This window comes from Pteropus medius, unplaced genomic scaffold (assembly GCF_902729225.1).
Source record: "Pteropus medius unplaced genomic scaffold, Ma_sr-lr_union100, whole genome shotgun sequence".
NCBI classification, from domain to species: domain Eukaryota; kingdom Metazoa; phylum Chordata; class Mammalia; order Chiroptera; family Pteropodidae; genus Pteropus; species Pteropus medius.
The window spans coordinates 17694672-17715306 of record NW_024346667.1 but is presented as its reverse complement, the minus strand read 5'-3'; the positions used below and the strand labels follow the sequence as shown (position 1 = coordinate 17715306).

The window sequence follows — 20635 nt, the reverse complement described above, 5'->3', positions numbered from 1 at the left end:
GGTAAGCATGTTGAAAAGGTTTACTATATATTAGTTATACTTACCATCACTGTTGCACCTAGTCCTTTCAAAATCATCACTGAGAAGTCTAAAAGAATGCCAATGTCTGAGTTCATCAAATTCTTTCTTCTTAGAAAGAGATATAACAGCTGGGTCATCACTGGGAAAAAAAATCAAAAAGTATACATTAAAATATACACATCTACCGTAAGCCATGAACTTATTTAATGGAATTTTATCCTTAATTTTATAGTTCTAAATGAGCAAAACATGTTTTTAAAAACAATTTATCTCATGAAGAAATAGCCAAGAAATGGGCAAGACTATTTGTAGAACTGTCATCTCTATAGCAATAAAAGAATAAAGAAAAAAGAATTTATTTGTATGTGGAATTGAATTAGGTACCAAATAATGATGAAATACATAGCCTTAATTATAAAAGATGGTATTTCTAAAGTTGAGAGACCCCTGTAGATTATTTTAACATGTGTGTATGTGTGCATACTTCTAAAATATTTCAAGCATAGAGAAAAAATTAGAGAATGACACCTGTGAACCTACTATTCATTCAGTCCAAAATTTTCATTGAGTACCTGCGCATAGCAGGCACTCTTATAGATGCTGAGAATATGTCAATGAACAAAACAGACATAGAAAAACTGTCTTTGTGGAGTTTATATAATGACAGAGGGTTACAGACAACAAAGAAATATGAAGGTAAAATACAGTCATGGGTTGCTTAATGATCAAATATGTTATGACAAATGCATTGTTAGGTAATTTCCTCATGCAAACATCATCGAGCTCACTTTCACAAAACTAGATGGCCTAGCCTACCACGCACCTAGGCTACATGGTATAACCTCTTGCTCTTAGGCTACAAATCTATTCAGCATGTTACTGTACTGAATACTATAGGGATTGCAACACAATGGTATTTTTGTATCTAAACATAGGAAAGGAACAATAAAAAATATGGTATGAGATAGTGTGTGCACACACACTCACATGTTGCAGGGACCGTAAGAGGGCTGTGGAGGGAGGTGCCTTCACAGGGAGAGTACATGTCAGGAGAAAGGGAAGAGGGAGAGATGGAAGGAAGAGTAAGGGAGAGAAAGGGAGAGCAGAGATCAAAAGAGACCCAGAGAAATAAAGTTTGAGAAGAGAAATAACAAAAAGGAGAAGGGGAGGGAAAGAAAAGGAGAAAGAGTAGAAAGTGACTGGAAGGAAAGAGATAAAGAGAAAAGGAAGGGAAATGACTTTGTATGCATGAGTGTGTGTGAGTGTGTGTGTGTGTGTGCGTGCATTTCTGTGTATATGCGCGCATTTCTGTGTATACGCAGGGACAGGCACAGAGGGAGGACAGGCTCCTGGCTCCCCTCCTCCCCAGCCCACTCTTCTCACTCCCTCGCCAACTCAGAGCCAGATCCTTGGGCAGGCACAGAGATGCAGGGCAGGTAGACAGCCTCCTTGACTACACTACCCAGACCTAGCAGTAAATTCAACACCATAGTTGGGTCCAGCCTTTTCTTTCAACATCACAAACCTTTTGCTTATCAATCATTATAATCTTATGGGACCACTATCACATATGTGGCCATCGCTGACTGCAACATCATTACCCAGTGCATGGCTATATATACTATGCCAGATGGTGAAAAGCATGAAGGAGAAAGATAAAGCAGGGAGACAAGCTAGTGAGTTCTGAGAGAAGGAGATGCTGTGGTTTTAAGAGGAATGGTCAGGAAAAGCCTTGCTGAATAGGTAGCTGAGCAATGGATTAAGGATTGTCTGAGTCAGAACATTTTGAGCAAGTAGAAAGGCCATAAGGTAGGAGAGCAACTGCTGTGTTCAAGAAACGTGACAGCCAGACATGGAAACAATTTAAATATCCATTAATAGATGAATGAGTAAAGAAAATGTGATAGACAGGCAGGCGCGCGCGCACGCACACACACACACACACAATGGAATATTACCTAGCCATTAAAAAGAAAGAAATCCAGACAGAGAAAAACATATATCATATATATCATTCATATGTGGAATCTGAAAAAAAAACAAAAAAAAAACAAAAAACAAACTAAGCTCATAGAAACAGAGAGTCAAATGGTAACTGCCAGAGGCTGGGGATGGGAAAAATGGGGAGATATAGGTCAAAGAATACAAACTTCTAGTTGTAAGGAGTAAGTTCTGGGTCTATAATGTACATCATGGTGCCTTTAGTTAACAATACTGTATTGTATACTTGCAACTTGCTAAGAGAGTAGGTCTTAAATGTTCTCACCACAAAAAATGGATAATTAAGTGAGGTGATGAATATGTTAACAAACTTATCATGGTGATCATTTTGAAGTACATTTGTGTATCAAATCATCACATTGTACATCTAAAAGTTTCACAATGTTATATATCAATTATATCTCAATAAGTCTGGGGGAAAAAAGGAACAGCAGGGAGACCAGCATGGACAGAGCAAGAGAATTTGGGAGAGATTAGTAGGAAATTAGTAGGTCAAAACGGTAAAGGAAAGTAGGTTTGAGGACACAGAGCAATAGAACTCCGTAGTCCTTTTTACCTGAGTGAGTTGAAACTTCTTGAAAGGTTTTGTGCAGAGGAGAGAAATAATCTGATTTTTTTTTTTTCCTCAGCAGCCTCCTTCTGGCTTCTGTGCTGACCACACAGTGAAGGAGACAAAGGCAGAAGTAGGAGACCAGTTGGCAGGCTACTGCAATAATCGAGAGGCAATGGCAGATTATACACGATATGGAGAGCAGACAGAAGCAAGAAAAGGAAATATTCTACATATATTTTGAAAGAAGAAAAATGAGTTTGGCTGACAGACTGGATGTGGTATAAAAAATACAAAGAAGTCAAGCATGATTCCAAGCATTCTGGCTTGAGAAACTGGAAGAAAAGAGAATGTGGAGATTGGAACACTAAGGGAAGATGAGATTCCTGCCAGAGCAGGAGTTTGGTATTTACACATTGAGTGTGGGATGAGACATCCAATTACAATCAGGAGTTCAGAAGACAGAGTCAAGATATAATTTGGGGATTTCATAGAAAAGAAAAGTTGGCAATATGAATTCAAAACTTGCTAGCAAAAATGCGTCCTTTGATAGATGACTAGATAAAGAAGCTGTGGTATATACATACAATGGGATATTACTCAGCCATAAGAAAAGATGAAATACTGCCATTTGTGACAACAGGGATGGCTTAAGATTATCATGCTAAATGAAATAAGTCAGACAGAAAAAAATTGAGAACCATATGATCTCACTTATTTGTGGGATATAAAACTGAAAGCAACAAATGGACATGACAAACAGAGACAATGGACACAGACAACAGTTTAGTGGTTACCAGAGGGAAGAGGGGAGGGGGGAGGTGATAAGGGTAAAGGGAGTCAAATATATGGTGATGGAAGGAAATTTTACTTAGGGTGGTGAACACATAAAGGAATATACATATGATGTATTATTGAATTGTACACTTGAACCTGTATAATTTTACTAACCAATGTCACCCCAATAAATTTAATTTAAAAAAACAAAAAATAAATTTATGATACTAGATGACCACAGGAATGATTACCCACTTTGTTAAATGCTAATGGTTTCCAGATTTGCTTCAGATCTTATTTATTGTAAAGAAATAAAGCATTGCACATTATTTTAAATTTCCTAGATGCTGCTAAGAAATCTTGATCTTCTCTCTTCCAAAGAGCAACTGCTACCTTGTATTTATCATGCCCATGCAAGTTCAGACTGCACATAAATATCATGAAAGGTATATCATTCTCTACCTTACTATGTTACATGAACAATATGATTTTGAGATTATCAAAATCATATTGAGATGATTTTGAGATTATCAAAATCATATTGAGATTACATGTTGATGTATATGTTTGTGCACAGGTATTTATTTTCACTGTGGAATATTTGCATTGTATTAATTTCCTACAATATACTTTTTATTTTCCTACTGATGTACATTTATTTTACTTCTATACAAACTTACTGCAAAAGTCATTAATGCAATTTTTCTTACTCAAATACAGGAGAGTTTTCTCTAGTTAAATTGTAGAAAATGCACATCTCAAACTTCACTAGGTCTCACCAGTTTCTATCCCATTGTAAATGTTTGGACGTTTCTATCCTCTTTCTGGCTTCTTCCCATTGCCGTACATCTTGGCATCACTTTGGCATCACTTAGTCTTGTAAATTTTACCCAAATGAAGAGTGTTGAATAATGACTAACTGTAGTTTTAATTTTTTTATTTGATTAACAGTGAGGTCTGTCATATATGCAACTAGTATACTTTACTTCCATATGCTCCAGTCTCCTTGTGAGACCAGCAATAATCACAATTTGCCCACCATACACATTCCAGCATTCCTTATCTCATCACCATTAACTGCCTAAAAGATCCATCTCTAGAATGATGGTTAATATTTGGAATTCTTAAACCACCTTCAGAACTAGAACCATCAGACCAGATATGCCCATTCATCTTTCTTCACCCACAGTCTACGCATATAAGGTCACCATACATCATTACCAGCCTACAATCTTCATTTGAATCTATTTCAATAATCCTACTAAACCCCTTCACTACATCTTCTAGAACTGAGAGACTGTCAACAGCAATTTTCTTTATCCATAAACTCTTCTTTGAATACTCCTTTAACCCAAATGTCTCTGACTAAAACTTGACTCTTCCCTGAGGAACTTTTCTGCTTCCATTGTTTCCTCTTCAAGTTTGACTAATTTTTTTTTATTTCAATAACTCTCTTACTATTGGGCCTAGAGGCAATTGTATACCCTCCTTGTTCGTCTCTGCTGCTTCAAGACATCTGTTTCCCTTTCCATCCCATTGAAATATATGCCTCTAATATTGGATCGATAGATGATGCAAATAAAAATGTAGGCTATACAGACATATCTGAATTTCAGATAAATGATGAATAAATTTAGTATAGTTATCCTTCATTCAGCCTTAATCCACTGTCAACTCCAACAACCCTTCCTTGTTGTGAGAGTTATCCTCCTGTTGCTCTGTTTCTTTCACTGAAGATATAAACCTAGTTTACTGCCTTTCTCCTTACTATTTTCTTTTCTCATCATTCTCGATAATTTTGAGATCCACATCAATAATTCCTTTCACATCTGGCCTTTAATTTCTATATCTTAGCTACTGCCATACTTCTAACATCCGCTCCTTTAATCATACCCTTAACTTGTTATACCTACTACAGAGGAAAAGGTAAAGGAGATATTTCTATATTGAGGAATGAAAGTTTTTTCAAGAAAGATACAGAAGTATTTTTTAAAATTATGATAATCAATCACATAAATAAAGCAAATTCACTAAAATTCTCATTAAAATGTATCTTCCAACTGGGAATTTTATCATATATATAAAATATGTAAACAATAAATCCAGTTCACTATACCCAGTGATATAGAAATATAGATATCACAAACAGGCAAAGTTTTTCTGTGAATACCTGCTTAGAAAAGGTAGTTCCGACAAAATATCTCCAGCATAATCTTCTATAATCTCAGCTTTCAGAGGAATGAGTCCCAATTTTTGAATTTCTTGATTTGATCCTGGTAGTATTCAGGAATACAATTAACATTTGAATATAAAACTCTAATAATAATTTTCCATCGTGATGCAAATGTTTCTGGAATAGCAAAGCTAAACATTTTCGATGTTCACTGCAAAATGAATAATACTTCAAAAGAATTGAAGTATTATTGAAGTTGCAAATCAGGATGTTTAAATCGAATTTATATTACACCTATTAAGTCACAAATGTAAGTATATATTAAGTGAACTGATGTAGAATTTTATTGCAATTGAAGTTGAAGGCATTTGAGGAATAGTCACAATATCACTATACAATCGGGAAAAGACAAGTATTTATTCTGAACTGCAGTAAGAAATATGCCTATTTTTCCACAGACCAAAGGAAATAAAGTTTATAAAAATTTCTAAATTTAATCATCAATATTAATAAAATGAAATAGTAATACAAATAATATCTGTTTCTTTGATTAGTTGAAACTTAAAAGAACATTTATATGTCTTATGTAGTCCCAAATAAATAGGGACTAATTTTCCACATAAACAGGCTGGTCTAATCTGTCAATCACAATTCCTAGAGGTCTACTTAAATACAAGCTGGTTTCTCCATATGAGCTTTAGCAAAACCTAAACTTTTTTGTAGAAAATAAGGTAAAGATATTATTACAAGATGCCTCTGTTCCTGACTATGAAGACAGACAGACATGGATTCAAATCTTCTACCATGGATTAGCTATGTGATTTATGACACCTTCTCGAGACCTGATCTGTAAAATGAGATTGACAATACCGTGAGTAGGGCCCTTTTGCAAACCAAAAAAGAAAATTTATGTGAAGGGTAAAGCACAATATTTGGTAGTGTTTAATAACTGTTAGCTCTTTTTCTCATGTCCTCACAATAGATAGATAGATAGATAGATAGATAGATAGATAGATAGATAGATAGATAGATAGATAGATAAGCAAGCAAGTAAATAAATAGTGGTGGAAAGGCAAAGAAAATGTGTAGGTATGAAAGCTAATCAGCAGAACTAATCCTGAAAAAAAGGCAGAACTTTAAACCAATGTCACCATAATAAAAATAAATTAAAATAAAAAGAACTTTAAAAGGTCAGGTTTATTTTCTAAACATGGATTACATTGCTAATCTCTTTCTGTCCTGAATGAGATTAATGTTAAAAAATTGTCAGTACCTCTAGGTGTTGTTTCTTTCTGTGTAAGGAACAGTCTGGTTGTTGTCCTAATGGGTATGGGTCCTCCGAAATCCTCGTCCCCCGATAATGTTAAGACCATGTTCCACAACTTCTGATACTCCTGCATCAAAGTGTCACCTAATCCCAAATTTAGTCCTAGGTAGAAGAAGAAATATATTCAAATTAATAATTAAAGTCTGAGTGATAGTCACCATATTTTCTGTTTTACAAGTGTGTGAATTATTTCATAGGTTTACGTCTGTGAGAATCTCATCTTGGATGCTTAAAATAAAACGGAATAGGTTCTTGCATATTTTTCATGTTGTAACTAATGTTATAAGAAAGTAAAAATATCTTTGAACTGTTATAATTTTCTGTCACTAAGAAAACAAAACCAGGTATGCCAATGAGATGTCAGTCCGTGGCGTCAATATGATAAATAAAGGAGCCAGGAGCCAAGATCAGTTCTGCAGGTCCTGCTGGGAAAAGTGGGGCAGAGTTCCCCTTATCGTGCATCTTTCTCCTTCATATAATACTCCAACCTGACACCCTTTCCAGATTTCACAGGAACAGTACCTTGTCCAAAACAATATATGCATATGATCTTATATATCAAAGATATGCAATAAATGGTAACATAGCACATTGTTCTAGGGGTAGCTCCATATAATCCTTTCATTTAAACTTTTTTTCCCCAAACAGCTGATATTGTCTCATAGTTTTGGGGAAAAAAAAAGTCCTTACACGGTCCTCCATGGAACCATTTACCTCTTGTGAAAATTCAGACTTTCCAAAGAAAATAACCATGAAGAAACTTCCTATCAATTGTAATTAATTAATGAATAGCTCATTGCCATTATTTGTCAGATTCTCACCCACCCACCAAAAAATGAATAATTAACTGTACAGTTATTTAAAACATACCTCTATTATATTCAATTTCATAATAATAAGCAATATTTTTCCACAAACTAGTATCAGTTAAGTCAGGCAGGCCAGTGAAATTCACATCCCAATTATTTCTAGCCTTTAATTGTTTTAGGATGAAAAATGTACATTTCTTTAGCTGGAAAAAAAAAAAGAAGAGAGGCATGTTTTAATGATAAAATTTTTCCAGGATGCACATATCGTTTTTAAACTTCCCTCAACAGGATCTATGCCTTATACAAAGAAAAAGAAACTATAGTAAATATCAAAACACAATGTTCTGGCATCGACAAAATATATAACTGTATACAAATGACTTACCTTTATGCTACATTTTCCACAACTATAAGATAACATGATTAATCTATATCTTCCTAGGTAACTTGTAGTTCTAAAATGAAATGATTCTTTTGAACTCAGCACAATCATGAACACAAAAAATATTCCTTTATTGACCCAAAATAATAAAGTCATTATAGAGAATTTATTGTTATAGAGAGGTTCAATTAAAAGTTGCTTATGGCATCATTTAATGAGTTAGTGCCTAAATAAAATACAATCACACATAAGATGGGGTTTCTTAAATATAAAATAAAATATCACCTGCATACATAATATGATTGCGCCGATAATGATCAGGTAATAAAATCAACAATGTAGTTTTACAATGATAACTATACCTTAATTTACTGTATTACATGGGTTTCTCAAAATCTCATAAAAGCATTACTTTACCTTTATGTAACTTAGTATCCCATTATCTCATACTGTGCTAAACCTAATGGGAATGATTTTACTCTTAGCAGGCTTAGAGTTATAATAAAAGAGATTATGTAATATTCTCTTTGGTTAAAGTTTTTTGCAAGATGTACTTTTTTCCTTGAACTAAGGTGTTAATTCAAAATAAGATTGCAATACACTATACAAAAATATAAAACTGAGAAGCACTATGACAAATATGGAAACTAAGATTTTTAAAGTTTCACAATAGCTGACAAATGACTTTTACATTAATTTTTCTATTTTAATGAATAAAGTATACACATGTAAATGATATAAATCATTTTTTACACATACATATCAATAGTAAAAATTGTTTCTTCAAAGAAATTGATTATTTAGAATTCTTCAGAGTATGGGTCATTTTTCATGAAGCTGAATTACTTTACTTATTGAGTACTTTTACATATGGCAGGACTATCTTTCCTAGAAACATGTTGTTTGCTGGTAGCAATTTTTAAAATGCATACAGAAAAAAGCAAATCAGAAAAAGCAAAGTATTCTGCCTTCCAACTTTTACCTTATTGAATTTACATTATTTATGAACTTTCATGAGGTTCACCTACCATATTTAAAAATGGTAGAAGTGTTCTGTCCCAAATATAAGTAATGATTCTACTCTTAGCTCTTTGAAACAGGGGTAAATGTTGAAGGAAAATCACACTGAGACAGTGCATTCTGCAAAGATCGGCTGCTTCATTTAGTGTAGGTGGTTTTTTCAAGTCCTAGAAGAACATGAATTTTAAAAGTACGATCTACACATAGGCAATGTAAACATTCAGATATGAAATGACACCATCTTAAAGCATCTTACCCATAATTGTCCCATATAATAGATGAATTTCTATTCAGTTATTTTAAGAAAAAAATTAATAAGCATATGATTTATTTTTTTAAACAGTACAAACTATTAATTTTGCTCAGGAGTGAAGATTCTTCAAAATAGAGCTCCAGCATTTACTGTATATAATGCTTTCATTTTTTTAAATGGTGGAGTATGGTCACCTGTTTGGAGGCATGTCTAGTACTTGTTTATTTATAATCTCAAAGCAGAAATACAAGGGGGGTGATAAAGCTTCTTATTGTCATACCTGTTCCTTAGTACAAGATATGCCTATATGCTAAGTCAGTGCAGTACAGCAAAAAAAACGAAACAAAACAAAAAACAAAAAACACGGGTATACATCCTAGCTCTGCCACCAGGTAGCTGTTTGACTCTTATTCATTTATAAAGTAGGATAACAAGACTATCTACAGTGCAGAATGGCTGTAAAGATTAATGACATGTGTATAAGTTACCTAGCATTAGCACATAATAAAGACTTAGTAAAAATTAACTGCTATTATTAATAGTAGTATCACCATTATTATTGGTATTAACAGAAAACATGAGTTCTGGGCCAACAGAGTGGATGGCTAGTTATCCAGGTTCGCCCTCATCACAGTCAGCAATGCCACTCTCCATCAGCTTTTGCAAAGACTAAATCTCAACACCTATTTCCTAAAATTGGTCTATGACATTCTCAACAGCCATCATGATCAGCCAAAAACAAGTATGAAATAGGTGTTTATCCTTTGGTCAGGGAAGAAAGAAGTGACAAACTCATTGCAGAAAACAAAATAATTATTCTAACTTGTTTTGTACAGAGCCCTTCATGACTTCATAAGAATATGATCAATACATTTATATCAATGTATATTCAACAAACAAGTGACAAGCACATATTTTCTGTTTGATAATGAGTTTAACCTATAGCTACTACTCATAAGTATTGCCACATCTTTAAAAGTGACATTGGGGTCAAATATAAGGTGATGGAAGGAAACTTAACTGTCTGTGGTGAACACACAATGTAATACACATATGACATATTATTGAATTGTACACTTGAAACCTATATAACTTTATTAGCCAATATCACTCCAATAAATTTAATAATAAAATAAAATAGCATTTTTATGAAAAAAATAAAAGTAACATTTAATAATTAAATTGTTTTGAAAGAATCCCACCTGCATGTTATGATTTTCTGTGCCTGTGTTTAGGTTTTCACAGTCTTGTGCATTATGTAACATTTTTTTATAGAGTTTTAGTGTTACAGAGCATGAAATGGAGCAGACAACACTTCTGATATCAGCTCCTTCTGGCCATAAATTCTGAAGCAAGGACAAGGTTTGATTTATCTGCAATACAAAAATTTTTTAAAGACCTACCAATTACAAGGGACAAAATTCAAAGCTCAGGTTATATTTAACCCTAGGAAAAAAAAAGTTGAAATTTTCCCATTAATAAATACTGAAATTTAATCTTGCAAAGAATAAAAGAAAAATAAAATCCCTAGGGAAGAACAGAACAGTTGGAAAATGTTTAATGAAAGAATGAGAATGAGGCTGTACCTAACTAGGCTCTAAGTACCAATTTAATATTAATAACTATTTCTCCTCATGATCTCTATACTCTAACAAATCTGGATAAGCCATACCCAATTTGCAAGTCCCTGAATGATTAACTTGTAAATTCTTCAGTGTTGTCAGTTCAGACACTTTTCAGTAGCCATGGAGGCATCTGGAACAAATATGATGTATCTGCCTGATGTTCAAAGCCGTCTTCTCCTAACTGATAATTGATAATTCCTAATTGATAATTAGGAATCACTGCTACTAACAGTATTATCACTACAATCTCCATACTTTGGTGAAAGTTGGAAAGGAACAAGAATTCAAAAAGTTCAGTGAGGTAACTAGACTAGAGCAAGAGGTTGCTATACAGACTTAGGACAGTTTTCTCTGTGTCAGGGTATCAAAGTCTGAGACAACAATCTTGCTTCTCCTAAAACTTAAGACATTAGACAAGTCACTTGACTTTATCCATCAATTTAAAAAGTTTGTTATGTGTCTACAGTCTATGTATGGTTTGCAGGGATTTTATTGTAACATTGATAACACGACCTTGTAGAATTTTGAGCAAAGTAGTACCATGATATCAGATTTACATTTTTAAAAAATCTCTTTAATTATTGTGTAGAAAGTAAATCATTGGAGAAAAAGAGCAGGAGCTGAAATACAGGTAGGTTAATGAATGCTAGTCTATTGCATTTGTCCATGCAAGAGATGACAGGGTCTCAAATTAATGTCTTAGGGATGGAAATGATAAGAAGTCAGCAGTTTCAGGATACACAGTGACAGTGATGTGGGTATGAGGGAAAGAGTGAAGTTAAAAATATCTATCAGGTTTTTGTCCTGAATAATTATAAGGATAGAGATACCATTACTGATATGTGGAAGACTCCAATGGAATGGGTTCCGAGTCAAGGTCTTAAAAATTAGTCATGTTAAGTTTGCGATGCCTATTAAAATTCCACAAGGAGATGTCCAATAGGCTGCTGTTCATAAGAGAAACTAAGTATCTTGCTCATAAACATATTGACTCCAGAGTCATGTGACCTTCATCACATCATCACATCATACCTACTCTTCCAAAAAGAATTATTTATGGAAGAGAAAACAATATCAGATAGTGTTTGGAGTAATCAGAAGGGTAAAATAACCTTTGACTTAGGTCACCTTCCTCATGAGAGATTACCAAAGGATCAATTGCTTAATTTCTATTTACTAGCTGCATAGATAGCTTTCTTTTCCAGAATACCAAAAATTTCCTATCTTCTAAAAATACAATTCCACAGCAGTCACCTATATATTAAGAATAAAAGTTTAAGATCTTAATCACTGTAGTTGTCTTCCACCAATTTTACTATATATATATAGTAAATATGTATATTTATATAAATATATATATATACATATATACACACACACACACACACACACGCGCAAAGTATGGTTTGTTTGGGGGTTTTTTTTGTAGAAAATGTCTAAGATTTTGTAATCAATAAATATAATAAGGTTCTTCCTGCTGGAGCTTGAAGAACACATCTTAAGGATGCAAGTCCATATAATCGGTAAGGATATGAATGTTAATAAAGGAAATATCTATCTTCCAGAAGCAACAAATCATTAAAAATATATTTCCTAGATGCTGAACTTTGGTTACCAGGTAAATGTGTCATTACCTCTTTCTGTACGTATCCCAAGTTTAGTTTCAAATGACCATACAGAACTATTTCTGTTTCCTGTGATTTTTGATAATACTCTCTTATGTAGACCTGTAAGACATGTCGCAGTTGTATCTCATGCTAAAAAACAAAACACATAAGTAAGTCTTCTTGTTCAAATGAAAATACATATTCCAAACATCTAGTTAAACTAAATACAAGGTGGAAAATAATGTTCATGACTATTTGACTACAAACAAAACAAAAAAATCATTTAATTCAAGTTAAAATTCTTCAGTTCCTTTTGCTTGAACTACTTGTTTGCTGATGTTATTAGAACATATGACAAGAAATTAAAATGCACTTATTTCTAGTAAAACCAATCATTAAAAAGTACTGGTCTTAGTAGTAGTACAATTGTTTTATATTGCCCTACACTGATCTGTTACCTATTTACAAAAATAAAGAAAATCGTAAGTGATACTCTTAAGCCTCAGTATTCAAAGCTACCTATTTTTAATGGATACAATTATTCAAAATAGTTGCAAAAAAGTACTGGCAAATAAAATGATAAAATATTTTCTCTATAAACCATCTTAATTTTAAAAGTGAGAATATAAACAAAAATCATCCTAGATTATATGTATTTTATATATAGAGATATATGTGTATATATATATATATTTTGTGTGTATGTATTTATACAAAATATACATATACGTATGTGTATTTTTTATAAATACATACACACAAAAAAGTATACATATGTAATATATAAGATTATATAAAGAATGTGTAAGTGAATGTGTGTATGTATGTATACACACATATATGTAATTTATGTACATGACGCTGGCTAAGAACTTCCCATTGTGATCTTCACACGTCCTTGGCTCTCTGATTTGAATTGACCCTTATACATGAATTTAGCCCATACTTTTCCACCCCACCTCTCAAAATTGCCCATACAAAGGCTTAATCCACAAGGACTTAAACTAACCTCTTGTTAAAGCCATATAAAAAAATTCTGCCCTATTCCCCCACATTAGAATATTCCTTCAGAGTTTTCTTATGCCCAGAATTTTCTAATAAAGACTTATGCTATGGGTTCTCTGGTTAATTTTTCCACATTTACATTTCTTCTTTCTTCTGAGCAACTTAAACTAACTTACCTTTTCAAAAAATTGTTTGTGTAAATAGCAACTTGAGGCATAGTGTCCATAGATTCTAAGGACATCTGACTCTATTTCTGAAGACGGTACAATATTGATTTTCTGGTAAAGAGCATGAATGATAAAAATGTTTAAGAAGTCAGTTTGATGAGGAGTTATTCCCTCTTCTGAAACAATTAGGAAATACGGATAACATTCTTTAAGAAATATCTCCCATTCTGGTGACAAACAGTTGGAAAATTCTGTATAAATAGTGACATCAGTATTATATTCTAAATGTTGAATCAATATGGTACGAAGGGCCAGAAGCTCAGGGTAATTAAAATACATATTTTCTGCATCCTGTAGGAAAAAGAAACCAATGTTTATTTTAGAGATAAAAAAAGTAGCTAGTTATTTTTCTAAATATTAGTATTATGTATAAATTATTATATTAACATGATACACAGAAATAAGAAGTCAGGTTATTAAAATGTTTTTTTCTGAATCCTGTAGAAATGTTAAATAAATAAAGACTCATTAGCTATTTTCCTATCAATAATTCTTGATATCATTCCTATTAGTAGAGACTTTAATTATAATCTGAAGAAGCAAAATAACTAAAAGAGTAATGACTAATCACATTTAAAAAAAAATTTTTTTTCTTATACTACAGAATGAGAGTAGAGAATTAAATCTGTCTGTTACCTTAAAGAAAACTATTACAAATCTGGCTTCTTTTTGAATGAAATCATGCAGAAATTGTTCTACAATATAGAAGAAGTGAAGAGTTTGTCCTTCCTTGAAGTTCACATTAAAAACACAAGTGATGAATAATGAATCTCCATCAATCAAAAAAAATTCAGACTCAACGAAGTCTTGAAGTAAGTTCACCATTCTGAATAAAAATATAAAACACACGATAAAATGATAATAAAAATAATAGCTTGAGAGAAAATTCCACAGTTCGATTGGTTACACAAATTTTCTTCTGGTTTAAGAAACAGAAAAACTAACCACAAATTTCTATTATATTTAAGTAACAATTTTCTAGGGCATTCTCATTATTCTGTAATAGAAAAAGCCCTTAGTTAAAAATTAGACAGATGCTATAGTGAAATTGAAATTCATCAGTATAAGCATAACTATATAAAAACTATACCTTTATTTTAAATTTTGATACTTATTGTTTTTGTACTTCTAGTATGAAAAATTAGGTCAATCATTATCCTTGATCAATTATATGTATGGAACTATCTTATTTTGCTTTTTTAAGTTAATATATAACAATCAGCTATGAACTCTTTAACCAACTCAAGAAATAAAAGATTTTCTATAACTTATATCTACCTTATGAGCTGTTTTTAGAACTCATCTCCCTATCTCTCCCCCTCAGAGGCAACTACTGCCTTGAATTTAGTTTTCATCATTCTCGAGCTTAATTTTTTATGGCAATATATGTATGCCTAGTTTTGAATATTTATTAAATGAACAATGTTTTATATATGTTTTCTGGAATTTACTTTTTAAATTTAATTACTAATTACTACTAAAATTCTATCATATGGTTACAGGAAGCTACACTTGAATAACTTTATTGCTGTATAATATTCAATTATATGTCTACATCTCAATTTATTCTACATCTTTTTTAATGGGCATTTGAAGTGTTTCTTCCTTTATTACTATTACAAACTGTGCTCCAAAGATCATTCTTGTAGATGTTTCCTAATGCACAGGTGAAACTCTAGGGTATATTTATAGAAATGGCATTATTGATTTCTATATTATAAGATAATACCAAATTGATTTCTAAAGCAATTGTACAGAGCTATACTTGCATGTGCAGATGTCAGAAATTCAATTCATCTATATAATTTCCAATACCTGGTGTTGTAAAAAATGAACATATTTTTTTTCTAACTTCAATTCTTTTTGTTTTGTTTTGTTTTGTTTTGTTTCTTGGGTGTTGTGGCTAGGATGTGGGTACTACTATACACTACCATAAAAAAAAATTAAAACACTGTAGAAATACGTTAATTCTGCTTTTTTTCATAATTTAATCTTTGTATATTCAAGCATATAATGTAGGGGGTTAGACTGCATTCTCTGCAGTTAGACTGCCTAGGTTAGAATCCTGTGTCTATCACTTACAAGCTCTAGGACTTCGGCTTACTTGCTTGTCTGTCCTGTGCTACATTTTCTCAATGTCAGTGGGAATTAAAGCAGATAATATTTCACGTAGTTGCTGTGAGAATTAACGAGATAAATATCTATAAAGTGACTATAACCAAACTATGTTTAGTTCATAACATGTGCTTAAATATGCTTATTATAAGTGATGCTTTGGGTTTCTTGTTTTATTTTGTAACTGTATATAATTAAAATTATAGTATATCTATTCTAAATGATTTTAGAAAAGTGAAATGTGGAGATAAACACCATAATATTAGACTCAATAAATCACCTATGGCAGGATATTTTACTTTCGTTATCACTGTACCCTGGCGCCTATCATATTAATTGGCACACAAAAATAACTGTTGAGGGAATTAAATAATGCATTGATTTGGTGTATTTGTCTTTGTCGATATTATATAATGCTTTGGTATTAGGTAAAACATACCAAAGACAATTTTATGACACTTGCATAATATTTTGACATGTAATATAACGTCAATTAAATCTTTACTTTAGTCTTGTGCAACATTAAAAGCAAATTGAATCTTTCCTCCAATTATACCTCTTTTCAAAGTTTTCAGTATCTTATTCCTTGCTCTTGAATGAAAGCTGTATACCATAATCCTTCCCAAGAAAAGAAAATATTTACCTGTTTTCAAAAAGATTAATCTCTTGCCCCATTGGCAGTTTCTCCAAAATTATTTGTAGCAGGAATAAATAAAAAATTATGCCATACAGTTGAAATTAATTACTTCGAATGATATATAGCTTTGAAGTATTGTGTTGTACTTACTTAGATTTTGACAGAGTTTTCCAAATTAACAGTGAGAGCTCATTCAGAATTTTCTTGTATTCAGTTAAACCTTTAAAAATAAATAACAGAAGTTTAATACTCAAGTTTAAATTGATTTTAAGTGACAATTAACATCTGTTGTTAACTGAGTATATTTATATTTTATACAAGACTGCATGTACATGGCTGAAATAGTCAATAAACATGTAGAAGATAGATATATTAAAAATGAGAATATAACTAAATTACTACTATTAAGATTAATTATGGGCAAGGTAAGCCAAATCCTACAGTTTTAAAATTAGACTTGTCATAAAATCTATGAATTTTAATAATATACATAATGAATTTTAATAATATATATAAATTATAACAAATCCACAAAGGCAAAAATGTACATAAAACTGAAAATTCACCACTTTTATAATTAATTTATATGGATATATATATATTTAGATAACTCATATACATTTATAGATGTAGTATCTATATTAAAAAGTTCTCATTAAAGATAAATCGTAAAATGATAAATCCTGTATTTTTCCATTCTCCCATAGATGAAAAAAAAAGAAAATTGATTTAATTCTTTAAAATAAATTTCTCCTGCAAATTTCTTTTTAATATTCCATGCCCTTGTTGAATGTATCTGATCCAGTAATCAGGGTATGTAAAGGAAAACAAGAGTTCATCTAGTCAGCGTGAGTCTTACAAAAAAAAGTAAGCAGGAATATAAAAATACATCAGATTTTTTTGCATTTTAGTTACAACATAAGTAGTCTCTCATATTGTTATCACTGATACTAAGTCCTCCCGTAACTGCTTCTCCTTCAAAGAGAATAAATTTGTGCATAACTGGGGGCTATTAGGTATTATAAAAGAGTAGTTAAATATATGGGGTCCCTAGACACTTCCATATACAGGACCAGATTAAGAATATATGGCTCCTCACTCCTAAAAGCTACTTTGGAATTATTAACCAAATGATAAGGCTAAACTTATATTTTCATTAAAATTGTACTTATTTCTTGCGATTAACATAGAAGTCTCCAAATGTCTTCATCATTTTGTGACTCAAGTATTTTATAATCTCATTTTGTCATTGTTATTTTCATATCTATGCTGAGAGAAACAACCCAATAAGTTAATATTGTGAATAGTTACAGATTCAAGATTTAAAAAAATTTTGTGTAAGGTGGCAGGGAAGTTTCCTGTTACCAGGTTTCTTTTTTTACACTTTATTTTTTAATTTGTTAAAATTAAATTTATTGGGGTGACATTGGTTAATAAAATTATATAGGTTTCAAGTGTACAATTCAATAATACATCATCTTTATATTGCATTGTGTGTTCACCACTCAAAGTCAAATTTCTTCCTGTCACCATACATTGGACCCCCTTTATCCTTATCTATCTCTTTGCCTACCCCGCTTTTCCTCTGGTAACTACTAAATTGAGTGTTTGCTTTATTCATTTGTTGCTTTCAGTTTTATATCCCAAATATGAGTGAAGTTATATGATTCTCAACTTTTTCTGTCTGTCTTATCTTTGCATGTTACCCTGCTACCAGGTCTTAAGTTGTACTTATCAAGAGTCTGCCTAATTGGTTAGAGTCATGAAAATATATTCATTTGGAAGAATATTTTAGTTTTATTTCATTAGTGTCAATAATTTTAGAAACACATTATTTAAGTTGATACACTGTATTTAATTTTTCTTACTTTTAGTTTCTGAGTAGGTAAGAAATATTTCAATTTGAGCTTAGGTAAATTATTAATATTTGCTCTGGGTAAATGTTATTCATACATTATCCAGATGAAGAATAAACAAATATAGGTAACTTAATCAATATAAAAATAAAAGGCGGTTGGTAATTGGGCAACCCTAAATTTCAGTTGATCCTTTTTGGGGGGGAAGGGTGATAATGATAGTTTAAAAATATAGAAAAGTAGTCTATGGCCATGCCATCTTGAACAAACCCGATCTCATCTGATCTCGGAAGCTAAGCAGGGTCAGGCCTGGTTAATACTTGGATGGGAGACCACCTAGGATGACCAGGTGCTGTAGGCATAAAAAATAAAAAATAAGGGAATGTAAGCTGACAAGTTCCTTGCAATTTGTGAAGTAAACCAAGGGTTGCCTCGCCTAAAAATATATATATACAGAAAAGCATTAAAAAAAATAACTAACAAATACCTATGTACCCCATCGTTGGGACTTATAAATGTTAAAATTGTGCTCATTTGCTTCAAATTTACTTAAAGGAAATAAACATTACAGATACAGTTGAATTCTCATTCTGTCTGCCACAGAGGCAACCAACAATGTGATATTTCTTTGCTATATGTCTCCTTAAATTAAATGATATTCTACATGTTTTTTTCATTCAACTTCATCATTTTGAGATCTATTCATATTGAAACACATATAGTGCATTCATTTTAGCAGCTGATAATACTCCTACTATGAATATATTATCTTTAAATTCCATACTGATATTTAGTTTATTTTGTTTTCTTGCCTTTGTCTTACAAACGATGGCATATTGTACATTAACTTTAATATGTCTCACTGAGCATATGTAAGAGAGATTCTCTAAGAAGTAAGAATTACAGAGATATTCAATTTATCTTCAATATATTGATATTATCAAATTTTAAAATATTTCTAATCTGAGAAATGTGAAATAGTATCTCATAGTTCTAATTTATATTACTACCAATGATGAATATCTTGTAGAGTATATATATCTATTTTTTTTTAATGTTCAGATTTCCTTTTTGTAATTTGCTTATTTGTAACCTTTGCCCATTTTCTGTTAGGCTGTCTTTCTCCAACTGATTTGTATACAATCTTTAGTTATCTGAAATAAATGATTCTTATATTTATATATGGATTTATGATATTCTACTGCATTTTTTTGTAGAGGCAAGACGAAAGAGTAGATTCAGATAGAACATGTATTAAATTTAAAGATTAATCTGGGGATACTTGATATATTTGTGATACTGAATAATAAGAAAGAATGTAGTATATTTCTACATTTATTCAATTAAGTTCTTCTATAATATTTCATAATTATTTTCTTCTTAATATGTTCTGTTAGATTTATTCCTGAGTATATGTTAGTTTGTGTGGCTATTTTGATAGTTTTCTTTCTTTTAATACATTTTCCAATTAGTCATTTCTGGTGCTTCGAGTCAGTATTAGATTTCATACTAATGGACATTTCCATATGGATGTTGATAGGATCCATATTTTTAAAATGTCCATCTTATATCCCAAAGAAGATTTCTCTTATTTCTCAGTTGTATGTGGATTCTCTTGGAAATTAAGGTAGATTTTTTTCACTGCCTGAGGTAGATTATAATATCAGTTATTTCTTCCCTATCCTCACATTTTTCACATCTTATTTACTTTTCTAGTTTTTTCATGCTTACCAGAACTTCTGATATAATACTAAACAGTAGTGATGAGAACAAATACTCTTTCTTGCACCTCACTTTAATGGCAAAGCAGATAAAGTTTTATCATTATTTGATGTTTGATATAGATTTTTAGCAAGCTACTTTTATAAAGTTTAGATATTTTCTTTTCCTAGTTGTTGAAAAATTAATCATGAGTGACTATTGAACTTTATTAAATGTTTTTCTGCATCTGCTGAAATATTTTTATTTAATCTGATAATATACAGATTTTATTACAAAATTTTTAATATTGAGATATATATTAAAACTCAACATGATTTTTTAAATTCTGTATAATTGTATTTTATGTGCTAATATTAAATATAGAAATTTATGTTTAATATTCGAATACTCTTTAACCTTTTGAGTCAAGCAGAGTCATTTGGATCTGCTTTTAGTTTTTCAGTACTATAATCAGAATCATGTGAGAACCTTAAAATTGTTAATTCTCAGTCCCTATTCCCAAGGATTTATTAATTCAACTGGACTGGT

At 31.5% G+C, this 20635-nt stretch overlaps 1 protein-coding gene and 1 pseudogene across 1 annotated transcript in view; one reads left to right on the top strand and one right to left on the bottom strand.

Annotated features, from left to right (window-relative positions):
- Positions 1-20635, bottom strand: part of LOC120613195 (probable ATP-dependent RNA helicase DDX60) — a 78330-nt gene that overhangs the window by 50436 nt on the left and 7259 nt on the right. Inside the window, exons 3-12 of the mRNA XM_039875784.1 lie at positions 16680-16749; positions 14414-14603; positions 13727-14068; positions 12573-12695; positions 10516-10686; positions 9069-9227; positions 7720-7861; positions 6796-6951; positions 5520-5622; positions 45-160 (exon numbers count right to left, since the gene is read on the bottom strand). Of these exons, the coding sequence (XP_039731718.1) occupies positions 45-160; positions 5520-5622; positions 6796-6951; positions 7720-7861; positions 9069-9227; positions 10516-10686; positions 12573-12695; positions 13727-14068; positions 14414-14603; positions 16680-16749 (1572 nt within the window). The remainder of the gene's footprint in view (positions 1-44; positions 161-5519; positions 5623-6795; positions 6952-7719; positions 7862-9068; positions 9228-10515; positions 10687-12572; positions 12696-13726; positions 14069-14413; positions 14604-16679; positions 16750-20635) is intronic.
- Positions 18628-18746, top strand: LOC120613523 (uncharacterized; annotated as a pseudogene).